The sequence below is a fragment of the Takifugu rubripes genome, chromosome 5 (genome assembly GCF_901000725.2).
Source record: "Takifugu rubripes chromosome 5, fTakRub1.2, whole genome shotgun sequence".
NCBI lineage: Eukaryota > Metazoa > Chordata > Actinopteri > Tetraodontiformes > Tetraodontidae > Takifugu > Takifugu rubripes.
In genome coordinates, this window is record NC_042289.1 from 9,163,705 (window position 1) to 9,186,934 (window position 23,230).

The 23,230-nt window shown below is 44.1% G+C and overlaps 2 protein-coding genes across 2 annotated transcripts; one reads left to right on the forward strand and one right to left on the reverse strand.

Annotated features, from left to right (window-relative positions):
• Positions 1-2,392: 2,392 nt before the first annotated feature.
• LOC115250036 (immunoglobulin lambda-1 light chain-like) lies at positions 2,393-11,047 on the reverse strand. Its single transcript, XM_029836977.1, has 4 exons — positions 11,008-11,047; positions 10,596-10,915; positions 3,343-3,379; positions 2,393-2,712 (listed from the first exon to the last, which is right to left on the reverse strand). Exons 1-4 carry the CDS (start codon positions 11,045-11,047, stop codon positions 2,393-2,395), a joined length of 717 nt encoding a protein of 238 aa, XP_029692837.1.
• A 7,660-nt stretch (positions 11,048-18,707) lies between these two features.
• Positions 18,708-21,225, forward strand: LOC101066239 (immunoglobulin lambda-1 light chain-like). Its single transcript, XM_029836969.1, has 4 exons — positions 18,708-18,747; positions 18,840-19,159; positions 20,236-20,272; positions 20,906-21,225. Exons 1-4 carry the CDS (start codon positions 18,708-18,710, stop codon positions 21,223-21,225), a joined length of 717 nt encoding a protein of 238 aa, XP_029692829.1.
• Positions 21,226-23,230: the final 2,005 nt, after the last annotated feature.

Genomic DNA, 23,230 nt, shown 5'->3' on the forward strand with positions numbered 1-23,230 from the left:
CCTCCTCACTCATTTATAGCTGCATCTAAATGGAGCTCAAATGTCAGCTGTGTAAAAACAGAGGGAACCGTCTCATTAAATGAACTGAACTTTAAGCTGTTTAAATGAAAAAATGCTTTTCCACTATTTCAGTCTTGCAGAATGTGGATCTAAGAAAATGCTGCATCTGGATCTTAATGCCAGACCAACACCCTCACTGGTTCCTGCAGCCTCTCATCAGTCATACTGAGTCTGTGTTTGAGCCTCCACAGATGGATCTGACCTGGGTTTGTGTCACATGGTGGCTGCTGCAGGTCATTTATCAGCCCATGTTGTCTCCTCTCACTTCAGACACAAACAGCTGCCCAATCTTTCAGCAACAGTTCCAAGTTCCTGGCTGACCTCCTGGACATTGTCCACGTTGTTCTTTCCAAAAGTGCTTCAGCCCACCTCTGTGGAGGCTTCAAACTCTCCAATTAGAGTCAGACGGAACCATGGTGGTTCTATGATGTCACCTGACTGTTCACCTGCATGGCAGCTTCAGATGCAGTGAGGAGGCGCCCGGTCCAGGACAACACACTGGCAGAACACATTTGCTCTCTGCTCAGCCTCTCTTACCACTACCTACTTCCAATTCAGAGAAAGCTTCCACAGACAGAAACATGGCTGCACCGTGGGCTCACTGGTGTCTCCTGTTGTGGAACAAACATCTGTATGGAAGATGTGGAAACCAAGACACTGACCTCTTTCTCTGGAACGACTCAGCCACTGGTTTATGGATTGAAGGGTTATAAAATTCAACCCTCAAGATAAAACAGAGTTAAGGCTCTGTGTGTGAATTAACAATGTTTTAGCTTTGACTCCTCATATATTCACCCAAAGTAGTCAACATTAATAATCACAGATAGGATCCATGTAGGCCTGCACTGGTGTATTGTCCCTTAGTTTAGACACTGAATGTTCTCCTTATTCAGTCATCATCTGACAGCTCATGCTGAGTTTTGAACGACACTTGTGCATTTTGCACAACAGACTCCAAAACTCCTTTTTGATCTTCAATAAATACTGGGCGACCTTTTGAAAAGAACAATCTTCTGCTACTCTGTGTCCTGTTTTTTGGACACAAGCATGCAGACAGGTGCCCTCTGAGTGGAACGGCCTTTCCTCCTCCTCTTCCTCCGTGACATTGAGGCTCCGAAGAGGAGGCTGGAAAATTCCTCGGGAAGATGTCAGGGACCATGTTTTGTCCTCCCTGGAGTGTGTAGGACACATTGCAGCTGACAGAAGCCTCAAAGTGGTGATGGGTTTGAAGCTCAACAGTAAGGTGTGATGTAAGGGTGAGGAAGTGAGTCTCTGGGTGGAGTTCCCACCATTTTCACCTCCATGTGCTGTGCTGTGTTTGTAGCACTCTAGTTCTGTTGTCAATATTCTTCCATTTGTTTCCAATCCTTGAACCAAACCTGGACAAACGTCCATAATTCCAGTTCCGTATTCAGAGAGGTGCCTGCAGCAGCTGAGAGGAGAGAAGAACACAAGCATGGATTCATTCATCTTCATGCTCGCTGAGAACTTCCTGCTAGAGCTTCAACATCAGACTCAACAGGGTCTCCTTCTACACAAGGGTGACGTGTCTGAGCTCTAACTACACTGGTTACATCACTCAAGCACATTATTGTCATGACAACGCTCCGTTTAGGCATCAGCAGCCATCGATACATTTATGCACTGTTGCTCAGTGTAACTGCAGAGAAAAAATCAATCCAACCCAGATTGTTGATCGCTGGATCGATGTGTGTTGATCGTATCATCATCGTGGATCACATCATGAATTATCTGGAACATCGAGTCTTTCACCCTTGATGATCCTGTTGTGACATTTAAACACATAAATATCTTCCACATATTAAACAATATAATCATTCTTCTTCAAATATAATATTTTTTTAATGATAAAACGGTTCCCTCTGTTTTTACACAGCTGACATTTGAGCTCCATTTAGATGCAGCTATAAATGAGTGAGGAGGCCTGCAGGTGCATCCTGGGAAAGTACTGAGGCGTCCAGAGGCCACGCTTCACAGATGAAGTATGAAAACTCAGTTTCACTTTATTATAGATCTGATTTTTCTGTTGTCCTGAGACAAGACACTAAAATCACTGAACCTTTATTGATTATTGTTGAAAACAACATTTGGAAGAGTCCAAATAAACAGAAAGAGTTCTTTTACTTCAACTTGATGAGTTTTTATTGAAAGATTGTAAAAACAGAGCAGCTGCAAAGCTGCTCCAAGAGCAGCAGCTCAGCGTGACAACATTGATTCCAAGCATGCAGACTGGTCTCCTCTGACATGTGAAGCTGCTGATGCAGCACAAAGACTAAAGAAGCAGATGTGAAATGGTGCTGCTGCTCCTCCACTATTCTTCACACTCGGACTTCTTGATGCTTTTCTCTGCAGTCTGGGAGCCCACAGACACTTTACAGGTGTAAACCTTCTGCGCGTCCCAGTCTGACGTCAGGATGGACAGATGGCTGCTGATTTGGAAAGTCTGGTCTGCTTGTTGGACAGGAGTGCTGGTGGAGATCCCGCTGCTCACTGAAGTGTCACCAAGCAACCAGCTCACCTCTGCAAAAGGTGCAGAGAGTCTGGACAGACAGACCAGAGTGGCTTTGTTGGACTGGAGCTCAGCTCTGGACGGAGGGAAGACTGTCAGGACAGGAGGAGGGAGGCTGGAGCCTGAAAATACATGAAGAAGAAATTCACACACTCACACAAAGTTCAACAGGAACTAATGAATTTAGGAGTTTGGTTGAAAACATCACAAACACACTGAGCAAATAAAACCTTCAATCTTCAGCAACAATATGAGGAAAATCTCACTAAACCAGATATTTTACACCATTTCAGAGTCATTTTGAATATAAACAGCATCAATTAAATATTTGACAAAAGTAAAATTATAACCAGAAAATGATACAAAAATATAAAGTGACATAATTATAATGAGAATTTCAGCTGAATTAATTTGGGTGAATGTTACAAAACCTTTTTCACTCACTTCCATCAAACACGAGCCAAGAAACCAAAGTCAATTTAAAATACGTTTAGGTAGAAAATCTGTTCTGCAGTTATTAAAAACAGGTGAAAATGAAGAAAACTCAACAATATTTGGTGAGAAACTGATTGAAATGATGTAATCTTTGGAGATGTTTCCTTTAGCTGACAGATAAAGTATCAAAGCAGGTCAAAGACTAACAGAAGAATATTTCAAATCATTTCCACACTCCACATTTCTATGAAAAAGCTTCTAGTTTGTATCAAAAGCATCAAATCTTTGTTGTTTCTGCTGAGTGTAAAAGTACTTACTGGTGACAATCAGCTTGGTTCCTGGTCCGAATACCACAGTGATTCAGTTTGTACACACAGCTGTACAAAAACCTGCTGAGAGTCACTGATGAGTGGAGACACTGAGACATGAGAACAGCCTTCACTGGTGACACCATCATCACCATCACCATCATCATCATCATCATTATCGTAATCATCATCACCATCATCATCATCATCATCATCATCATCATCACCACCATCATCATCGTCATCATCATCACCATCATCATCATCACCACCATCATCATCATCACCATCATCATCATCGTCATCATCATCGTCATCATCATCACCATCACCATCATCATCACCATCATCATCATCACCACAATAATCATTATTGTTATCATCATGTAAACTATTATTTGTATGCTGGGAACTATGGCCAGCTATTGTTAAGTTTATTTAATATGCTTTTGTTAGAAATAGGTAATGACATGTATGACTTCTGATATGAATGATTTTTGGTTCCTGGGGGAGTGTTCCCTCCGGACGTGATTTTGGGGAGGGAACACGGTGGAAAATGATTAAGAGAAACTCGTGTAGTCGCCTTGTAAGTTGCCTCGCTGGGTAAGAAATAAAAGAAGTCATTCGCCATTGTAACCTGTCTTTCTTTGTACCCACGAGCCCGACGGAGAAGAACGGACATAAGTTCAGGTTACAGACTGGTGGCATCGGTGTTTTGTTCCTCATCGCGTTGAGTTTTTGGCAACTTCTGCAACCAGGTAAAAGGCAACGAGCAGCTGCTGCTGTGTGGCGCGGATTTGGTCGAGCTAGCTTGCTAGCGTTGGACTGTGAGTTTGCTCGATTTTGTCAGATTTTTTTTCCCTGGACTTCAAAATGTCGGAGGACGAAGATACCTGGGGCCCTGAGGTCGCTGATGGCCGTGGTCCCAGCTCTAGTACTGGCCCTAATACTACCGCAGCGCAGGGCACGGACCAGGAACGTAACGTCAGAAGGATCGTTCACTACAAGGTCGAGTTGCCGCCGTGTTTCCACGGTGATGGCAAAGATAAGGACAGTTTCTCACTTTGGAAGGCGCGACTCGAAGTCGCTGTGAACGCATGCTCTGATAACCTGCAACAGGATCTCGCCACCATTCTACCCACTCGGCTGAGTGGGGACGCGTTGGCGTATTGGCTGTCCATAGAAGAGGCAGAGAAGAAGGATTATGACACAAGTATTATGAAGTTGAATGAAGTTTTTGGGAGGAAATAATTTTTGTTGCATTTTCAAACGTTTGTTAATGCCAGACAACGGTTGATCAAAGAGCCCTTGGAAGTGTATGCTGCTGAAGTCACCAGGCTAGTACTTGAAGCTTTCCCAAATTATGGGGCGCCAGCCATCGCAATGGAGTGGTTCAGGAGGTTTGTTGCTGGCCTAGATCTCACTCTTCAGGCAAAGTGTCACGAGCATGGAGCCACTACGCTGGAGGAAGCGTTGGCCATTGCCGGCAAGTGGGAGAGGGCTCAGGAGGCTTTGAAACTTTCAGCCCCTGCTGGCCCTCAGTCACCGACCCCCCCAGTGGCTACCTCAGCGACAGAGACTGTTTCTGCCATGGTGTCAGCTAAGCATGTTGCAACTCATCACAGTGCATCACCTGAACTGGCGACTGCCGTTCGTGAGCTGTCGGCTGATGTGCGAGCACTTCGGCTGGAGGTGGATCGGCTGCAGCAACGAAATGATCATGACTACAGGGCACAGCTGGAGCGTGGCCGAGCATGGCAGAGGTCGTCCCGAGAGAGAGAGAGGTACTCGCGCTCGCCATCACCGTCTCCAGAGCGTCACTCTGCATACTGGCCGCATCACTCCTCCCAGGGAGGGGATTATTACTCCCGCCACAGATCTTCACCAAGCCGACGGGACCAGGGCTACTCACATACTTCGCCATCGTCACCACACCGGGCACCTAGATCATCGAGCAGCCAGGACCAGTATCGGCGTGCCAGTCCCGGTTATCGGTGCAGTCCCAGCCCAGCGCCCGGCTATCAGGGCCGATGGGAGCACCGTCCTCTACACACGTCATCCACCAGGGGGAGGGAGGAGCGCCAATCACCCAACTGGTCCTCCTATCGCTCCCCGTCCAGAGAGAGAGGACGGCACGTGAGCTTCGACGACAGGGACAACTTCTACCAGGGAAACGGCCGCTAGCAGGTACTATGGGTCGAGTATCTGCTGTTCAGGACTGTATGACCCCACACCTTATGCAGTCAGACAATGGACAGGTAACCCCAATGTCATATGTGTTTACAGTTGTTGAGGACACTGCTGTTAAGGGGTTTATCGACACGGGTTCTGAAATTTCACTGATTAGTGAAACTTTGAGAATGTCTATACCAGCTTTACAGAGGAGGCCTATTCAAAAATCATATGTTCTGGCCAAATCTGTGACAGGGGATTGTTTAGATACATTAGGCACACTCCCTATTTCCATCAGAGTGGGTGATGAGTGTTTCAGTCATGATGTACAGGTAGTCAGAAATGCCACACAACCGCTGATTCTGGGGTGGGACTTTTTACAGAAACACCGTGCAGTCATTGACCTGACTTCGAATCAGCTGAAGCTTTGGGACAGGCCTGTTCCACTGCTGTGTAGCCCCCAGATAGCGCCGTTAAGGTGCAGTGCTGTAATGCTGTCACCTGTTACCATCCCTGCTCTAAGCCAGATGAATGTGTTGATTAAGATTCAATCTAATACGAGTGACCCTAAACACAGTCCCAATTACACTGGTATCTTAGAACCTGGCGTACAAAACATGCCTAGTCTGTTGGTAGCCCGTACATTGACTACCGTAAAGAGAGGCGTGGCTTGTATTCAGGTTATGAACCCCACTTCTGAGGATTGCTGTGTGCCGGGTGACATAGTACTAGGGGACTTTCATTCAGTTGCGAACCAGTCAGGGGAAGAATTCTCATTAGTAGAAGCTACAGTAGCCAACGTGAAGGCCCAGCCTGTGACATTCCCCAAAGTTGACCTCAGTCAGGCGGCACTGGATGCTGAGCAGCGACAAGAATTGGAGAATTTAATTGTTAAATATGGTGACATATTCAGCGCACACGACAGAGATTTTGGCAGAACGGATAAAGTGCAGCACAGTATCAGGACAGGGGCTGCAGAGCCAATTAAACAGAGGGCCTACAGAACCTCCCCTCACATGCGGGATGAGATAGACCGCCAGGTTCAAAAACTGTTGGACGAGGACATCATTGAGGAGAGTTGTAGTCCATGGTCGTCGCCAGTTGTACTTGTAAAGAAACAAGATGGCAGTTACCGATTTTGTATCGATTTTCGAAAATTAAATGCCGTGACTGTTAAAGATTCCTACCCATTGCCACGTCCAGCAGATGCGTTGGACAGTTTGTCGGGGTCGTGTTGGTTTAGTACCATGGACCTGTCTAGTGGCTATTGGCAGGTGGCTCTGGACCCACAGGACAGAGAGAAAACCGCTTTTACCACCGGGAGTGCCCTTTACCAATTCAAAGTTATGCCGATGGGGTTAACAAATGCACCCCCAACTTTCCAGAGATTGATGGAATTGGTACTTCGTGGTCTTCACTGGAAAGCGTGTTTGATTTATTTGGACGTGCTGGTGTTTAGCCGTACCTTTTCGGACCACCTGAACAGCCTTGAGGAGGTCTTTAGGCGGTTCAAATCTGCGGGCCTTAAGCTGAAATCCAGCAAGTGTCATTTTGCTTGCAGCCAGGTGACCTTCCTAGGACATGTCGTTTCTAGCCAGGGCCTTCAACCAGACACCAAAAACCTTGAAAAGGTTCATGACTGGCCAACACCCAGAACCACTACGGAGGTGAGAGCTTTTGTTGGGCTGTGTTCTTATTACCGCCACTTCGTGAGAAATTTTTCCATCCTAGCATCACCTTTGAATGCTCTCACTCAGAAGGGGGCCCTATTTAGCTGGACATCTGACTGTGATGAGGCCTTCCGGTCGTTAAAACACGCACTCACGAATCCGCCAATCGTAGCTCATCCCAACTTTTCTCTGCCGTTTTTGCTTTATACAGATGCGTCTCAGTCCTGCCTTGGATCGGTATTAGCTCAAGTGAAAAATGGTAAAGAGCACGTCATTGCGTACGCGAGTCATACGCTCACGGCAGCACAGCAGAAATGGGCCACTTACGACCGAGAACTCTGGGCCATCATCTGGTCGGTGAGACGTTTTAAACACTTCCTGTCAGGGTCCCCATTTAAAATAATCACGGATCATAAGCCCCTCCTTAGTCTTACAAAAGCTCAGGTTGATAATGATCCTACTGGTAGGCGGGCACGCTGGATTCTTGGACTACACCATCCTTCATCGTGAGGGTAGACAACACGCAAATGCGGATGCTATGTCCAGACGCCCTAGCACAGAGGTGGACACTAAAGCGGTACAGTGTGTCTTGACCCCCACCAGCCCTAGGGACGTAGCAACCTCGGCTGGCAGGACAGGGGAGGAGGTACTGAATACCCCAAATCTTTCTCCCGCATTGTCGATTGATTTAGCTGAGATACGGGGACAGCAGCAGGCGGATAAGTCACTGCAGACTGTCCTATCTTGGGCAGAGATGGGTAAGAACAGACCCCCCAGGGGAGTGTTGAAAGGAACAAATCCGGTTGTACGAAAGCTTTGGCATGAGTTTCCAAGACTGAGTATTCAAAGTGGTATCCTATGTCGTGCCTTCAAACCAAATCCATATGCTGCTGTAACCCACCAGGTTGTCCTACCTGACCAACTGGTACCTACGGCTCTGAAAGCTCTTCATGGTGACAGTTTTAGTGGACATTTGGGTGCTGAGCGTACCCTACGCAAGGCAAGGGAAATTTGTTACTGGCCATGTATGTCACGCGACATATATAAGTACTGTAGTGAGTGTCTGCCGTGTCAGCGGCGAAGCTCCCCCACTCCACATGAGAAAGCATCTTTGCAGCCCATGCAAGCAGACCGGCCATTTCAGAAAGTTGCCGCAGATATAACTGAACTCCCAGTGACAGCAGGAGGGTACCGATATGTGTTGGTCCTTATGGATTATTTCACTCGTTATGTCAATGTGTATCCAATGAAAGACCAGCGTGCCACTACTGTAGCATAGTGCATTTTTGAGGATTACATTAGGCATCATGGTATTCCTGAATCCATACACACCGACCAGGGCAGACAATTTGAATCGGATTTAATAAAGGAGCTTTGTGCTTTACTAAAGATTGAGAAAACCCGTACCTCCCATACCATGCCCAGTGTGATGGTATGGTAGAACGCTTTAATAGGACCCTCAAGGACCAACTGGCTAAATATTTGTCTCACACTGGGGGAGAGTGGGTGCAGTACTTACCACAGGTGGAACTAGCATACAACAGCAGTGTCCATTGTAGCACAGGATTTTCTCCATTTTTCTTGGCGCATGGGAGGGAACCACATCTACCATTACACCTTGCATTAAACTGGGGTCCTACAGCCACATCTGCAACACCAGGTACCCCTGCAGCTTATGTCAAAGATGTCACCTCCCGTCTTTCTCTTGCCCTCAGGGAAGCCGCTCAGAGGTCTGCTACTGCAAAACTCCACCAGAAGCAACAGTATGATAAACAGGTGGTGTTCCACCCTTATGAGGTGGGGGACTATGTGTTATTGGATGACCTAGCACAGCGGATGAACAAGTTGGCAGCTAGATGGAAGGGGCCATTTGTCATATTGAAACGATTTGATAAGGGGGACCGTGTTGGTGTAACTTACGAAATTACTGATCCAAAGAAATCAGATTCCAGGAAATGGGTGGTGCATCACAATAGGCTGAAGGCCTATAAGGGAAGGTTGTCAGATGAGTCACCTCGCAACACAGGACCCTCAGAGGCAGATGGGGGTGGCCCAGTACCTGTTCCTAATCAGTCCACTCTCACAGCATTATCGGGGGCTCTCCCCTATCGGCCCACAATTCCTTTAAACACTGCTCCACAGGCGCAGAGGCCAGTGCCTAGTACTGATACGGAGGGGGGTTCTCAGGTTCAATTTTGCCATTGCCTATATCAGTAGCACGTCCTTGTCCTCTTGAAATGCCAGCTGTGGATGTGGAGTTCCAACCTTTGGGGGACGCTGATTCAACTGCCTCACCTAGGCAGTTGCCGCCTCCAATGACCACACGTAGTGGCCGTCAAGTACGACCACCAGTTAGGTATGGGTACGATAATTAATGTATTTCTTTTCCCTTGTTCTCGCTTTGTTCTTGTTATTCCTTTTCCCAAACCTGTTTTGGACATCTCATGTTAAGTCGCACTTGTTACTGGCCACTATGTTGATCCATGTTGTTGGTGACACTGTAGGTGAGCCAAGGAGTCAGTGGATCATTGCTTATTGGTTTAATGTTAGGAAATGTGGTCATTTCTATTTTCCGCAGGGGACGACTGTAAACTATTATTTGTATGCTGGGAACTATGGCCAGCTATTGTTCAGTTTATTTAATATGCTTTTGTTAGAAATAGGTAATGACATGTATGACTTCTGATATGAATGATTTTTGGTTCCTGGGGGAGTGTTCCCTCCGGACGTGATTTTGGGGAGGGAACACGGGGGAAAATGATTAAGAGAAACTCGTGTAGTCGCCTTGTAAGTTGCCTCGCTGGATAAGAAATAAAAGAAGTCATTCGCCATTATAACCTGTCTTTCTTTGTACCCACGAGCCCGACGGAGAAGAACGGACATAAGTTCAGGTTACAATCATTATTATCATTGTTATCATCATCATCATCACCATCATCATCATCATCATCACCATCATCATCATTATCATCATCATCATCACCGTCATCACCATCATCGTCATCATCATCACCATCATCATCACCATCATCATCACCATCATCATCATCATAATCACCACCACTATCATCATCATTATCATCATCATCATCATCACAACAGATTCTCTGTTAGAACTTTAATCAACAAACTCTTCATCATATTCCCCATAAAGTCGTTTTGATGACTTAAAGGTGTATTTTAATGGTGATGATGGAGGATGAAGGATGAGTGAGGGAGTTGGTTTTGGTTCTTGTTATTTTCAGTGATGAAACAGCAGAAAGTTTCCAACATTCTGAAAGTTTCTCGGAGAAACTGAGTGTGAACATGAGTTGATTTGTAATTTAGTGAGACTGAACATGAGCTGATGTATCAGACACTAAAAAGCAGAAGTATTGAGTGAGGAGGTTTTTGTCACAGTCTGAATCACTGTGATACGTTCTCTTTAGCAGAGCTGTCCCATGTTTGACAGTAATAGACTGCTGAGTCTCCCTCCTCCAGATTATTGATCATCAAACGATAATCTGATGTTGACTGATGAGTAGAAGTGAATCTTGGAGACGAGAAACCTGAACCATATATGACAGAACTCCAGCCGTAATACCAGCTCAGCACATACTGAGGAACTCCTCCTGGAACCTGTTTATACCAGTGAGCAGCATTAGTACCAGTTCCCAGGTTACAGTCCATGGTGACTGACTCTCCTCTGCTCAGAGACACAACAGAGGGCTTCTGTGTCAGCACCGTCACAGCACTCACACCTGGAAACAACAAGAGGACATGAAGTCAAGAGAAAGACACAGACTGATGAATCCAGCATGAGCTCAGAGCTGCAGTAAGTCAGCCTCCTCACATGTTAGAGCAGTGATGAGAGTGCAGAGGCTCTCCAGCATGTTGCCACTGTGTGCTGACTATCAACCTGGAAAGTGACTTTACTGCTGACAGATTCAGGCTTTGGAGGATGAGGAGAGGAGGTGCTGGAGGAGCAATTTAATAGCCCACTGGAGCTGAGAGGGACTGACAGGAGGAGGAGCTTCTCTTCAATCTGCAGCTTTTCTCCTGTGTGTGATGTGGAAAAGAGCAGATTGGAGCTCCAACGTTTCATTTACATGAAGTTAAATAAAGACCATCAGAGCTGCAGGTGCTTCCTGCTGATGGAGGAGCTGAGTCAGGTCACAGCTGAAGGAGCTGCTTTCTCTGTTTCTATGGTGATGCAGTGCTCCTCTCTGGTGGACTTGAATAGAACAACATCCTTCATGGACAAAATGTTTCTGGATGTGTCACATGTTTCCACATCTACACTTTTTAGTTTAGTTTAATGTTTGATGGGTTCAGTGGTTTAATTACTTTAATGGGTTTGACTTTCCTCAAGTAAATAGATAAAACCATGAATTTACCATACAAAATAGTCACAAAAATCAAACACAACTCACATAACGTTTGGGTTATTCGGCATTTTTATTAATGTTCAGGATGAGCCTATTCGACAGTGAGGATCACTTCATTGTGAAAACAAATGATGCGCCAAAGATGTTGGAGACTTCAAGAAGAGCGCGGCCCATTAGCCACTGTTGTAAGCAGACGAGTCTTTGGTGGTGGTGGTGTAGCGTGGGCAGGAGGGTCTCGCCACTACAGAGCTGCTCTACACATTATGACTGCTACATTGACAAGATGGTACTACCTGATTAACTCCAATAATTGGTGGGAACACCAAGGGAGCTGAATCTCAAAGACCTCAGGGATCAGCTGAGTCACCATGCAGAGGCTCCTAACTCTGTCTCCCAGAACCTTCATGACTTGGAGGCCGCCCCTCAAGAGTGGGAGTCCATGCGTCAGCAAACAAAATGTTGACCTGAGCCCTAGAGGTCTTTGTCAAGCTGTAATTGATGCTCAAGCGTACATGACGTCATCGAGACATTGACATTCATTGTGGTGCTACACCCACCAATGCTCGTGGCTTTTTTTTTTTTTCCCCCTCAATAAAATATTTGTGATGAGGAAATCATCAATGCATGCTTCTACTTCAATGCCCTACTTTCATGATATAATATTGCAGTGTCAACTTTTTACATTGTCAAAATTACTCAAAAGCCAAATATCCTGAAAATGATCTGTATCGTCTGTAATATTAATGTTTTATGATGAGTCCTAATTAAACAGTCATTTTTCACTTGCAACACCGAATTTATAAATTTGAATCAAACACAAAATGAGGGTTGAACTAGAGAGGAAGTGATGTCAGTAAAAATCTCTGAATGTAGCAAAGATGTTACATCATCCTCTGCTTTCTAATTTGACTCCTCAGGTAAAACTGCTGAGGTTTACTTCAGAGTTGGACCTCAGAGCTGCAATGCAAATCACTTGAAAGAGCCACTGGTCACCCCGTACAGGCTGCTTACAGACTGGCCCAGCAGTGGTGTCAACAGCTGGATTTAGAAGCTGATAAGGGAATGAAATCCACTTGTGCCTCATTGTATAGATCCGAGTCAGGTGACCAGGCTGTGTCTCTGCCAGGGGGAGGGACAACACAAGGGGAGGGGGTGGAGCACAGAAACACAAGCACCTTGACTTATGCAGGGTACACACATATGTCATTAGGAAATTAAGACATGGAAGAGGACATCGAAGATGAGGGAACAATGGTGGCCTTGGGCCTTGAATGTTTTATGAGCCGATTATCAGGACAAAATTACTCAGACATCTCAGCTCCTGGGATAATTTTACGGTTAATGTTATAAGACATATAAGATAACCGGATGACCTGGTAGGGAAGGGGAAAATTTAGCACCCGATTATCTTAATGTGTGTACTCCCACTAAAACACAATTCCCGTCACTCTGACTCCAGCTTTCCTTTCCTGTTGGAGTATTTCCAGCTACACCTTCTTGTATCACTGCCTCCCGATCAAAAGCCTTCCCCCCCCCCACCTATTTCACTGCATAGACTAATAGCAAATGAGACTGCATCGCAGACAGTCCCAGGTCTTCCAGGATTGTTGGGCATTCCTCACCTTTGCTCCACCCATTAGGTGCAGTTCTTGATTTAAGCCAGATTTGTCTGACTCGGTCTAGCCAACACCAGTACTGATCCAGTCACAGGCCCGTCCTTCTGGTCCATCAAGGGCCCCTCTCATCTCATCAGTCCACAAAACCTTTGACAATTCTGTCTTCAGAAATTTCTTGGTCCAGTCGTGATGTTTCGACTGCTGTGTCTTGTCCAGTGGTGGTTGGGTTTCAGCCTTTCCTACCTTGGACATGTCTCTGAGCACCTTGTGCTTCTAGAAACTTCAGGGACATCACGGTTCTGGGATGTTTTTGTTTCTGCTAGGTTCAAGTTTGATTTGAAAACCCTGAACTGCAATGATTGACAGATATAAGATCATGACCTCTGATTTGCCTCTCAATCAAAACCTGTGTCACAGGTTTATACATGTATTTTATCTTTAAGGGTTTGATTATCCTCATGTAGAGAAATAAAAGTATGGATTTACCACCCTAAAGACTCAATAATTACAGTCATCTATGCCCCATTTCTAATTTAGCATAAATTTACAACATTCTTGAAAAATCATTTGTCTCCCAACTACACACCCATTAATGTTTCCAGTCTGGTCTCCCTCAACATCACAGCACTGAGATCGCTCTATTTAAAATATCCAAGCATCTCCTCTGTGCAGCTAGCTCCAGCTTCCTCTCCCTCCTTGTCCTTCGTGATCTGAGTGGGACCTTTGACACCATCTCACAGCCCATCCTCCTCAATAGAGGACAACAGGACAGAAGAAACTATCAGACTCTGATCGGGAAACAAGTCAACCGCGTCCCCTGGTGGAAACAAACAGCAATTACAAAACAGACATGAACAGGATCATGACATTCACCTGTGTAACCTCAACCATCTCCGTCCCTCCATCTCTCTCCTGCTGCTTTCATTCTTTTCCTCATCTTTCTCACCTGTTTAGATGATTGCAGCTTTCTCCTCTTAAGTCACCTCAATAAACTCCTCCAGGTCCAGAACTCTGCTGCTGGCATCATAACCAACCCTCCTCCTCCACCACATCACCTCCACCCTTCAGCAGCTCCACTGCCCCCCCCCCCCACATTAATGTCCATCCACCTCCTCCATACCCGAGTGTTTCCCTCTCACCACCCTCCTGTGTCTCTCTTTCTAGCTTTCTAACTTGCTTTCTGCTCATTTTGCCGGTCTTTTGCCTGCAGTGCTCCAACACTGCGACCTGTTCCTGCCTGTTTCGCCCAGCCTGCTTCCTGCCTCGCTGTGGTCTCATCTCTGCTGAGAATTGCTGGCACACACGCTGTTCATTTTCAGTCAGAGCTGAAGCTGATCTTGTCGTCTGTGTCTGCATTTGGGGGCTCAGTTCACGTCTGTCAATCTTCCGTAACAATGAATCACTCCTCATCTTCAAATCTAGACTCATTAGACACCTCTTTAATTCAGTCTGGTTGTATTAACTTCACTTTTACTTGTTTCAGTGTTTCTTGCTTTTATTTTAATGTTGTATAGTATCAATAACTGAGCTACTGGTCAGATGTACAGTGATGTCAAGAATACTTACAGGCTCTTCTGATCACATGTATGTGTGTAGGTATTGATGTGTATTGATTATGACATACAAAAAAATCTTTATTTTAGTTCCACATGTATTTGCATGAGGGATGTATGGATCTGTTCCTTTTTCCTGCTCTTCTCCCACTTCTTACCTTCTTTGTCATCAGCAAGAGGGTCCCCTCATATGAGTCTGGTCCTGCTCAGGGTTTCTTCCTGTTAAACTGGACTTTAGCCCTGCAGCTGTTGCTGTCTCAATGATCAGCCTCTGGATTCCTCTGAAGCTTCTTGATTTTAATTAATGCTTCGTTGATAAAGTTGAGTTGAGCCGAGCTGCCTTGGTTTGACCTGGATCAGTCCCTCCAGATCAGACTGGGACAGGACTGGTGTGAATGTGGATCGTGTGTAGAGCAGGTGGACCCGCCTTTGCTCAGCATTTGAGCATTGTCACATTGGCAGCAGTAGCGGATGTGACCTCCTGCTGAGAGGGGCGTGGCTGCTGGTTTCCTCTCATCTCATGAGTCGTTACATCAATGTTGTCATTACATCGATGTTATTATTACACCTTTTTGTGCGCCTGATCATTGTGAGGTAAACAATGGACAGCATGGACGACATCAGTGAGTCGATGGTCAGCGTGGCTCCAAAATTTACTAGCTCAGCACAGATTCAACCATATCCAAGTACTAATTTAGCAAAGACACATTTCATTTTGGGGCTAATGTAACCAGCCTCAGCCCTCACCGTAATGGTAATAACTGGGAGATACAGATATGTTCTTCAGTATATAAATTATTTTGTGGGCCAGTGGGTCAAAAGTCTAGATTCGCTACAGGAGAAAGGGGTATCAGCAATGTGCATTAAGTGCAGAGTAAAGGATTCACACAACCAAGGTTAAGTTTGCTTATATTGTATTGCTTAAATGGGAAAAGACTGAAATTCCAATACAGTGATCCCTCGCTATATCGCGGTTCATCTTTCGCGGCTTCGCGGATTTTTTTTGCGAGTCGTTCATTGCAGTTCTCAAATATAATCGAAGGTGGCATATCCGTTTCTAAAAATCTTCTTGCCCAGAAAAAGAAAGAGCGCCAACAACTGCCTATAACAATGTTCTTCTCTCGGAGAAAGACTCCTGCGCCAGTAGAAACAGACGCTCCAGCGGAGCGGAGTCAGGACGCAGAGGCACAGCTGGGACTGGGAAATACGCGAGTGACAATGTTTCCAATCTTGTACAGTATTACTATATTAAAATTATTGTTTTAAACAAAGTTTGGTCTTTAAAACAGGTTTTGATGTTTGGTTTCATTCTACTGTTCAGTATTGCATTGTAAAATAATTTAAAAAAAATAAAGTTGCTACTTCGCGGATTTCACTTTTCGCGTGTTACTTTTGGAACGCAACTCCCGCGATAAACGAGGGATCACTGTACACACATAAACATTAAACAGCGATAAAGTGAATAAAGAAAGAAAGAAATCCTCAGATGGTTCCCAAATCACAGTCTCTCTTGGGTGGCTCGCCACGACCACTGAATCTCTCCTCTACCTCTGCAGAACAGGAGAAATCCCAGTAGACGAAATCTTCTTGCAGGCCTTGAACTCAGGACTCATTCAGAAGAACAGAAACACACATATATATCCACATACATCACAACCTTGGCTTTCAATTTTCCTTACAACTATCCTTACCGTACATCAAATTATCTGAACACATTTCTCAACATTAATATTAAACAAATTGACTGAATCTTAACTCTTCTGTTACAATTTCCTTTCTTTTAACGCCACTCACTCTCACAAATAAAAACAGAGTGAGGGTAATGTAAATAAAATAGTTTCATATAAACAATTTTCTTTGAAACACAATATACATGAAATGAACGCCTCTTTACTCTATCAACTTACCATATGCACATTTTAATAGATTTAAAATGAAATATATAATGTCAGCGAAGTTTACTCACCAGCGGCTCACGCATCGAGTACACATACACACTGGCACAACTGCAGGTAACACGGCTCTCACCCGTTTCTCTCGCTTCTTTGGCAGAATACACGGTCCACTAATGAAACCACGGCAAAAAGAAAGTTTCGCTCCCCACACCAAAAACCACAGTAATGAAAATTAGTGAATTATCTTGCCCTCTTAGACAAAAACAATAGTATCTGCAGCAAAAGGTTAGCATGCGGTCATCTTGATGTCGGTCCGGTAGCGCGAGAGAGAGAAAAAAACCGCACCTGCCACGACGCGTACACCCTGACCCTAATTGGTCAATTATATCACGTGAACTCCTCGTGTCACCTGGATCTTGCACATCTTTTTTTCTACTTCCACAAAGGCACATTCATCACACTTAAATTAAAACAAAATGCCCTTTTTAACTGACTTTAATAAACAAACCTGTGTGGATTGATTTTACCTACTTAACATATTTAAGATTTTTAAATTAAAAAAATTGCCTATCCCTTCTCCGTAGGATCATTTTAATTGAGCTCCTATTTATTTATTTTTTGCAATAAAATATGAATTTATTTATTCTAACAACTGAGCTATTATTTAAGGTTTAGTAACCTGGGTTACACTAATCTGGGAAGATTGTAACAGAGGACCGAGGACTATTTTGCCAAATTTACTGTTCAGTGACTCGGCTACAAAGGGACGGAATCATTCCTGGAGAATTTCTCTAAAGACTTTTTTACTACATTCTGTTGGCAAATAATGTGTCTGTCTTAAATTACTGCAGAATATCAGATTTGTTCATCCCAACAGCTCAAGGTTTCACAAAGTATAAACAAACAGCCCATTAGGTAACGCTGTGATAGTTTGAGTCAGTGGTGCTCAGTGGGACAAAAATGTGATTAAACGGGTTATTTCACTTCCCCGTTTACCTGATAATCTGTAACTGCTGTGCTGCTCCATGTCAGTCGGTGTCTGACTGAACTTTACTGGCTCCAGCCAACACCAGTACTGATCCAGTTACAGGCCCGTCCATCATGTCTCTGAGCACTTTGGACTGGACTGGACACTTCGGTTATGTTGGAGTTCTGGAATATGACAGCACCACAAGATGGTGGGTTTCTGCTCGCTTCACGTTTGATTTAGCTGAAATCTTTGTACTTAAATATAAATATTTCTAATATTTCAGCTTCATTGATTTGAACTTATTCACAATGGTTCTTAAAGTGACAGATGTCAATCAAAACCTGCCCTTCAATGATTGACAGATCAAAGATCACAACCTCTGATTGGACTCTCAACAATATCCAGATTAAACCAGTTCTGTCCCAGTCTAATCTGGAGAAACTGATTCAGATCAACATTTATTTCTTAAACAAAAGTTTCAGTCAAGTAGCTTCACGGGATCCCAGAGGCTGATCACTGAGTCAACAGTGGCAGGTCAAAAGGTTCTTTAAAATGGAAGAAATCTTGAGCAGGACCAAGATGATATGGTGGGGATGGGCTCCATTTGATGAGAAAAGGGTAAAGAAGGAAAGAATAGATGAGGAAAAGCAAGGTAGAAAGAAGAGAAGAAAAACATCTGGACATCAATTGGGTTTTATCCCCTTATATTTTTATGATCAAATGATTACATGTGTAAACATTTGAAACATCCAGAGACATTTTGTCCATGAAGGATGTTGTTCTGTTCAAGTCCACCAGAGAGGAGCACTGCATCACCATAGAAACAGAGAAAGCAACTCCTTCAGCTGTGACCTGACTCAGCTCCTCCATCAGCAGGAAGCACCTGCAGCTCTGATGGTCTTTATTTAACTTCATGTAAATGAAACGTTGGAGCTCCAATCTGCTCTTTTCCACATCACACACAGGAGAAAAGCTGCAGATTGAAGAGAAGCTCCTCCTCCTGTCAGTCCCTCTCAGCTCCAGTGGGCTATTAAATTGCTCCTCCAGCACCTCCTCTCCTCATCCTCCAAAGCCTGAATCTGTCAGCAGTAAAGTCACTTTCCAGGTTGATAGTCAGCACACAGTGGCAACATGCTGGAGAGCCTCTGCACTCTCATCACTGCTCTAACATGTGAGGAGGCTGACTTACTGCAGCTCTGAGCTCATGCTGGATTCATCAGTCTGTGTCTTTCTCTTGACTTCATGTCCTCTTGTTGTTTCCAGGTGTGAGTGCTGTGACGGTGCTGACACAGAAGCCCACTGTTGTGTCTCTGAGCAGAGGAGAGTCAGTCACCATGGACTGTAACCTGGGAACTGGTACTAATAATGCTCAGTGGTATAAACAGGTTCCAGGAGGAGTTCCTCAGTATGTGCTGAGATTTTATCACAGCTGGAGTTCTGCTGAGTATGGTTCTGGTTTCTCATCTCCAAGATTCACTTCTACTCATCAGTCAACATCAGATTATCGTTTGATGATCAATAATCTGGAGGAGGGAGACTCAGCAGTCTATTACTGTGGAACATGGGACGGCTCTGCTAAAGAGAACGTATCACAGTGATTCAGACTGTGACAAAAACCTCCTCACTCAATACTTCTGCTTTTTAGTGTCTGATACATCAGCTCATGTTCAGTCTCACTAAATTACAAATCAACTCATGTTCACACTCAGTTTCTCAGAGAAACTTTCAGATTGTTGGAAACTTTCTGCTGTTTCATCACTGAAAATAACAAGAACCAAAACCAACTCCCTCACTCATCCTTCATCCTCCATCATCACCATTAAAATACACCTTTAAGTCATCAAAACGACTTTATGGGGAATATGATGAAGAGTTTGTTGATTAAAGTTCTAACAGAGAATATGTGGTGATGATGATGATGGTGATGGTGATGATGATGATGGTGATGATGATGATGGTGATGATTATGACAATGACGATGATGATGAAGAAGATGAAGAGGATGATAATGATGGTGATGATGATGATGGTGATGATGATGGTGATGATGACGATGGTGATGACGATGATAATGATGATGATGGTGATGATGACGATGATGATGATAATGATGATGGTAAATGATGATGATGATGTTGATGATGTGGTGGTGATAATGATGGTGGTGATGATGATGATGGTGATGATGATGATGTTGATGGTGATGATGATGTTGATGATGTGGTGGTGATAATGATGGTGGTGATGATGATGATGATGATGATGATGGTGATGATGATGATGGTGATGACGATGATGATGAAGAAAATGAAGAGGATGATGATGATGGTAATGATGGTCATGATGATGATGGTGATGATGATGGTGATGATGACGATGATAATGATGATGGTGATGATGATGATGGTGATGATTATGACAATGACGATGATGATGAAGAAGATGAAGAGGATGATGATGATGGTAATGATGGTGATGATGATGATGGTGATGATGATGGTGATGATGACGATGATGATGATGATGATGATGGTGATGATGACGATGATGATGGTGATGATGGTGTCACCAGTGAAGGCTGTTCTCATGTCTCAGTGTCTCCACTCATCAGTGACTCTCAGCAGGTTTTTGTACAGCTGTGTGTACAAACTGAATCACTGTGGTATTTGGACCAGGAACCAAGCTGATTGTCACCAGTAAGTACTTTTACACTCAGCAGAAACAACAAAGATTTGATGCTTTTGATACAAACTAGAAGCTTTTTCATAGAAATGTGGAGTGTGGAAATGATTTGAAATATTCTTCTGTTAGTCTTTGACCTGCTTTGATACTTTATCTGTCAGCTAAAGGAAACATCTCCAAAGATTACATCATTTCAATCAGTTTCTCACCAAATATTGTTGAGTTTTCTTCATTTTCACCTGTTTTTAATAACTGCAGGACAGATTTTCTACTTAAACGTATTTTAAATTGACTTTGGTTTCTTGGCTCGTGTTTGATGGAAGTGAGTGAAAAAGTTTTTGCAAAATTCATCCAAATTAATTCAGTTGCTGAAATTCTCATTTTAAATATATAACTTTATATTTTTGTATAATTTTCTGGTTATAATTTTACTTTGGTCAAATATTTAATTGATGCTGTTTATATTCAAAATGACTCTGAAATGGTGTAAAATATCTGCTTTAGTGAGATTTTCCTCATATTGTTGCTGAAGATTGAAGGTTTTATTTGCTCAGTGTGTTTGTGATGTTTTCAACCAAACTCCTAAATTCATTAGTTCCTGTTGAACTTTGTGTGAGTGTGTGAATTTCTTCTTCATGTATTTTCAGGCTCCAGCCTCCCTCCTCCTGTCCTGACAGTCTTCCCTCCGTCCAGAGCTGAGCTCCAGTCCAACAAAGCCACTCTGGTCTGTCTGTCCAGACTCTCTGCACCTTTTGCAGAGGTGAGCTGGTTGCTTGGTGACACTTCAGTGAGCAGCGGGATCTCCACCAGCACTCCTGTCCAACAAGCAGACCAGACTTTCCAAATCAGCAGCCATCTGTCCATCCTGACGTCAGACTGGGACGCGCAGAAGGTTTACACCTGTAAAGTGTCTGTGGGCTCCCAGACTGCAGAGAAAAGCATCAAGAAGTCCGAGTGTGAAGAATAGTGGAGGAGCAGCAGCACCATTTCACATCTGCTTCTTTAGTCTTTGTGCTGCATCAGCAGCTTCACATGTCAGAGGAGACCAGTCTGCATGCTTGGAATCAATGTTGTCACGCTGAGCTGCTGCTCTTGGAGCAGCTTTGAAGCTGCTCTGTTTTTACAATCTTTCAATAAAAACTCATCAAGTTGAAGAAAAAGAACTCTTTCTGTTTATTCGGACTCTTCCAAATGTTGTTTTCAACAATAATCAATAAAAGTTCAGTGATTTTAGTGTCTTGTCTCAGGATAACAGAAAAATCAGATCTATAATAAAGTGAAACCTAGTTTTCATGCTTCATCTGTGAAGCGTGGCCTCTGGACGCCTCAGTACTTTCCCAGGATGCACCTGCAGGCCTCCTCACTCATTTATAGCTGCATCTAAATGGAGCTCAAATGTCAGCTGTGTAAAAACAGAGGGAACCATTTTATCATTAAAAAAATGTTATATTTGAAGAAGAATGATTTTATTGTTTAATATGTGGAGGATATTTATGTGTTTAAATGTCACAACAGGATCATCAAGGGTGAAAGACTCGATGTTCCAGATAATTCATGATGTGATCCACGATGATGATACGATCAACACACATCGATCCAGCGATCAACAATCTGGGCTGGATTGATTTTATTCTCTGCAGTTACACTGAGCAACAGTGCATAAATGTATATGTGGCTGCTGATGCCTAAACGGAGCGTTGTCATGACAATAATGTGCTTGAATGATGTAACCAGTGTAGTTAGAGCTCAGACATGTCACCCTTGTGTAGAAGGAGACCCTGTTGAGTCTGATGTTGAAGCTCTAGCAGGAAGTTCTCAGCGAGCATGAAGATGAATGAATCCATGCTTGTGTTGTTCTCTCCTCTCAGCTGCTGCAGGCACCTCTCTGAATACGGAACTGGAATTATGGACGTTTGTCCAGGTTTGGTTCAAGGATTGGAAACAAATGGAAGAATATTGACAACAGAACTAGAGTGCTACAAACACAACACAGCACATGGAGGTGAAAATGGTGGGAACTCCACCCAGAGACTCACTCCCTCACCCTTACATCACACCTTACTGTTGAGCTTCAAACCCATCACCACTTTGAGGCTTCTGTCAGCTGCAATGTGTCCTACACACTCCAGGGAGGACAAAACATGGTCCCTGACATCTTCACGAGGAATTTTCCAGCCTCCTCTTCGGAGCCTCGATGTCGGAGAGGAAGAGGAGGAGGGGGGAAGGCCGTTCCACTCAGAAGGCACCTGTCTGCATGCTTGTGTCCAAAAAACACAGAGTACCATAAGATGGTTCTTTTCAAAAGGTCGCCCAGTATTTATTGAAGATCAAAAAGGAGTTTTGGAGTCTGTTGTGCAAAATGCACAAGTGTCGTTCAAAACTCAGCATGAGCTGTCAGATGATGACTGAATAAGGAGAACATTCAGTGTCTAAACTAAGGGACAATACACCAGTGCAGGCCTACATGGATCCTATCTGTGATTATTAATGTTGACTATTTTGGGTGAATATATGAGGAGTCAAAGCTAAAACACTGTTAATTCACACACAGAGCCTTAACTCTGTTTTATCTTGAGGGTTGAATTTTATAACCCTTCAATCCATAAACCAGTGGCTGAGTCATTCCAGAGAAAGAGGTCAGTGTCTTGGTTTCCACATCTTCCATACAGATGTTTGTTCCACAACAGGAGACACCAGTGAGCCCACGGTGCAGCCATGTTTCTGTCTGTGGAAGCTTTCTCTGAATTGGAAGTAGCTGGTGGTAAGAGAGGCTGAGCAGAGAGCAAATGTGTTCTGTCAGTGTGTTGTCCTGGACCGGGCGCCTCCTCACTGCATCTGAAGCTGCCATGCAGGTGAACAGTCAGGTGACATCATAGAACAACCATGGTTCCGTCTGACTCTAATTGGAGAGTTTGAAGCCTCCACAGAGGTGGGCTGAAGCACTTTTGGAAAGAACAACGTGGACAATGTCC